Below are 3,689 nucleotides of genomic sequence, written 5' to 3' on the forward strand. Positions count from 1 at the left end.
GGGTAAAATTTTACACAAATCTAATAACTTTTCTGATGAGAATGTAAAACTTCTTTAACAAGGCTTTTAATGATTTTTGCAAGGATAAATACTTTCTTTTTTTATATAATGAAAAAAATCGATAATGCAAGTACGAGTATGCTTCAGAACATCACAAATGCATAAACCACGTTACGCCAAGTTCTTTTATTATCGTAGACTTACTGGCATCAGAAAATTGTATTCTATGTTCCTCTACGATGTGGAGCAACTACTGTTTCTGATCTTCATGTTTAGTAAGAACAGTAGTGAATGGTTGTGTAAGAGTTACAAACAATAATTTAATATCAAAGAAAACTAAAGGAATCCACTACTCTACTAATTACTTTTATTTTTACAATGGGAACTACACTTCTTTCGTATGTTTGTACATAGATGAAAGTGAATGTTGAAACGATGTTTTCATAATTAAATCTATCTCACGTATATTATTTCTAGCTTGAATGGCAATTTGACCTTCTGGAAGAATTTCTGGTTCGTGACGTAAAAGTTTGTAGGCCTCAGTTAACATTCTCCTGGACTCCTATAAATGATATAATTTTTTAATAAGTTTTAATTGCAAAGTACGAAATATTTCTTATCTATACAAACTTTCATGTGTCGATTTTTTCTCAATTACAAGACCGTGAACCCATTTTTTACTTTGATTTGGCATTTTTCAAAGAACTTTGGAAATTAGTGTCGAAGTTTCTGCTTAAACAGATTTGAAAATGATCTTGTTAATATTTTATACAGGTTAGGAAATTTTAAGTAGATGTTAACAATATTTTTAAGTGATTAACATATAATTTTCCTATTAGACACAAATTTAAAAAGTTATAGGATTAATACTTTTTTTAAACCTCCCAGGGAGAAGGTGGAATGGCCCATTGGGTCTTTCTTTCCATTTAAAACACCAAAAGTTGATAATGTATACCCAATGTTCTAACAGAAGGACATGGATTTCGTCATAGCCCCACTCACAAAATTATTTAGGGCAAGCTTTTGCAAGCAATAGCCCTGAAACACATGCCATCGGTCTGGTATGGCGGACGAGTGACCTTCATTTCTAACCCTGAAAGGAGGGCAATACTGTTACGTCCCGAGCCAAAGGCGAGGGCAGTTTATTTATGAGATAGTTAAGGGAGGTTAAAGGGCTGATTTAGTCAGAGTGGTAAAGCCTATTATTTAATGTGGGATCGTTGTCACTTGTCAATCCCTACGGGGATAACGTGTTATTTACAACTCAAAAATACGACAATTTTTACATGTTATAGGTATATTTATTAGAATTTAAGAAAAGAAAATTAGTTTACAGTGGAATAATTATAAAAATTCACGCTAACTTTCAGTCTTGAAAGAACCAGAGAAGATTTGTAGTTTCGATATGCCCGATGATTTGTAGAATAGCGACGAAATTCTACCGGGCGTTTTTAGTTTATGCACTCGAACTATTCGGAAATCAACTTATACGACGACCGAAGGCCGAAGGGACTTAGTTTACGCTGAACACTTCGTACTATTTCACGATGAAAAATACAAGTAAGTGACTTTGAACAATGTGGTTCTTCGTTAAGGAATATTTCACGTTTGTCGATTTGATCGCGACTTTTTCGAAGCTGTTCGTACAATTGAAGTTTTAAGTTGAAAGTGTGACTGCCACAAACTAAAAAACAATCTATGAGGGTAGTTCTGGGGTCTATACGAGGTGTGTTCAAAAAATAAGGTGACTTTATGGTTTTTTCAAAAAATATTCATTTATTCCTCAATATTTATGTTGTCCCCTTCAAAGTAATCCCCCTCAGATATAATGCACTTGTGCCAACGTTTTTTTCAATCATCGAAGCACTTCTGATAATCATTTTGTGGTATAGCCTTGAGTTCTTTCAGCGATGCAGTTTTTATCTCCTCAATCGTTGAAAATCGATGTCCTTTCATGGGTCTCTTTAGTTTTGGGAAAAGAAAAAAGTCACTGGGGGCAGTTATAACCCTTTTGAGAAAATCAGGATCATTATTGACTTCATTCAACATCTCATGAGCGATGGTCATGCGATGGATCTTTTAATCAAAATTAAGGAGTTTTGGAAAAAATTTCGCTGACATACGTCTCATGCCCAAAACGTCCAAAAAGATAGCATGGCATGAGCCAACCGATATGCCAACATCTTCAGCAACTTCTCTGATGGTAATTCGGCGATTTTTCAACACCATTTCTTCCACTGCTTGAACCTTTTCATCTGTTGTTGACGTGCTGGGACTTCCAGGGCGAGGTTCGCCTTCGACATCCTCTCGGCCTTCTTGGAACAGCTTGTACCACTTATACACATTTTTTTTACTCAGAGTAGACTTACCGTATGCAACTGCCAACATTTCAAGAGTTTTAGAGCACTGGATTCCATTTTTCACACAAAATTTAATGCAAACTCTTTGTTCCATTTTTTTCGAAGGAAGAAAATTGCCGAGCACACGAAACCCTTCTAACCTTTTACGTCTCTGCCAGAAAAACAACACGAGCAAAAATTTGAATGTACGTAGCCCGCGAAAATTGAAAAGTCACCTTACTTCTTGAACACACCTCGTATATGCTGGGTATTTCGGGAAAGTCACGTAGAGGTGCATTTGTAATTTGCACGTAGAGGTGCATTTGTAAATTGGCACGCCCTGACAATTCAGCGAAACGTTGCTTCGTGCGCGAGTGTGCGCGATACTCTCGATATTGAGTTTCATATGATTCGATGTTTTGCCTAATGTTTTATATTCACAGCGTCGGTCAGTAATGTAATGGATGAGTCAGACGCTTTTTAGGTTGAGTGTGTCTGACTACATACATGTTCTTTCACTGCGTGGATTACCCATTAATGGTGAACTGCAGCATCTCATTATAATGAAACGCTATTATTGTTTTTAAGCACGCGTGTGTCTTTATACCTTGTATGTTTAGTCTTAGCTTTTTTGTTGTTTTAAACTATTAAAAGTATAAATACACTCGCATGATTATAATCCTAACTATAAATATTGTATAACGGTACAGTCTGCAATTGTAGTTTCTCAATGATCTAGAATCGGTATCCCACTGGTGCTTTCTGAGTTCTTATCCCTCCAGGGTAACACTACACTTACCGACCGTATTACAGTTACTATGATTAGATTTGAACTCCGGGAAGATTGGTAACATACCCATGTGCTCTGAGGTCTTAATCCTCAAGGGTAACACTTGAAATATTTTGCGGTTTCTGTCTTACCCATCGTAGCGTATTACCATAATGAGGTTCATAATAAAAGGACAGATCAATTGTTGTGTTATTCTTCTCAAGAAAATGGGTTTGGAAATTAAACCAAAATTTAAAAGTGGCGGATGTAACAACACTGCTGCTAAAAATTTCCGGTCGATCAGTTTAACATGCTTCATTCTGTAGACGCTGCAGAAACTGGTCGCTAAATACGTCAGGGATGAGGCACTTTTAGCCTTCCCAGTCAACAGAGGGAAGCACGTCTTTCAGAAAGGATATTTTGCAGAAACTAAGCTCCATGCTCCTGTCGCAATGTTGGAATAGAGGCTGGAACAGAAAGGGTACCAGGTGTATACATATGAAACCGGTATTTTTTCAAGAAAAAAACACATTTATTTCAAGAGAATGATAACAAATATTTTATTCAAAGTATGCGCCCTC

At 36.4% G+C, this 3,689-nt stretch overlaps 1 protein-coding gene across 4 annotated transcripts in view; it reads right to left on the reverse strand.

Moving 5' to 3' along the window:
- The window catches only part of LOC117177684 (SET domain-containing protein SmydA-8-like), a 505,872-nt gene that overhangs the window by 131,890 nt on the left and 370,293 nt on the right, over positions 1-3,689 (reverse strand). The window contains exon 8 of one of the 4 annotated variants that reach the window (XM_033368531.1): positions 346-562. The exons of the other annotated variants lie outside the window; for them this stretch is intronic. Coding sequence (XP_033224422.1) covers positions 386-562 — 177 coding nt within the window. The 3' untranslated portion in view covers positions 346-385. Of the gene's footprint in view, positions 1-345; positions 563-3,689 lie in introns of those variants that run through there. 4 annotated transcript variants of the gene reach the window in all.

Source organism: Belonocnema kinseyi, chromosome 8 (genome assembly GCF_010883055.1).
Source record: "Belonocnema kinseyi isolate 2016_QV_RU_SX_M_011 chromosome 8, B_treatae_v1, whole genome shotgun sequence".
Classification (NCBI taxonomy): domain Eukaryota; kingdom Metazoa; phylum Arthropoda; class Insecta; order Hymenoptera; family Cynipidae; genus Belonocnema; species Belonocnema kinseyi.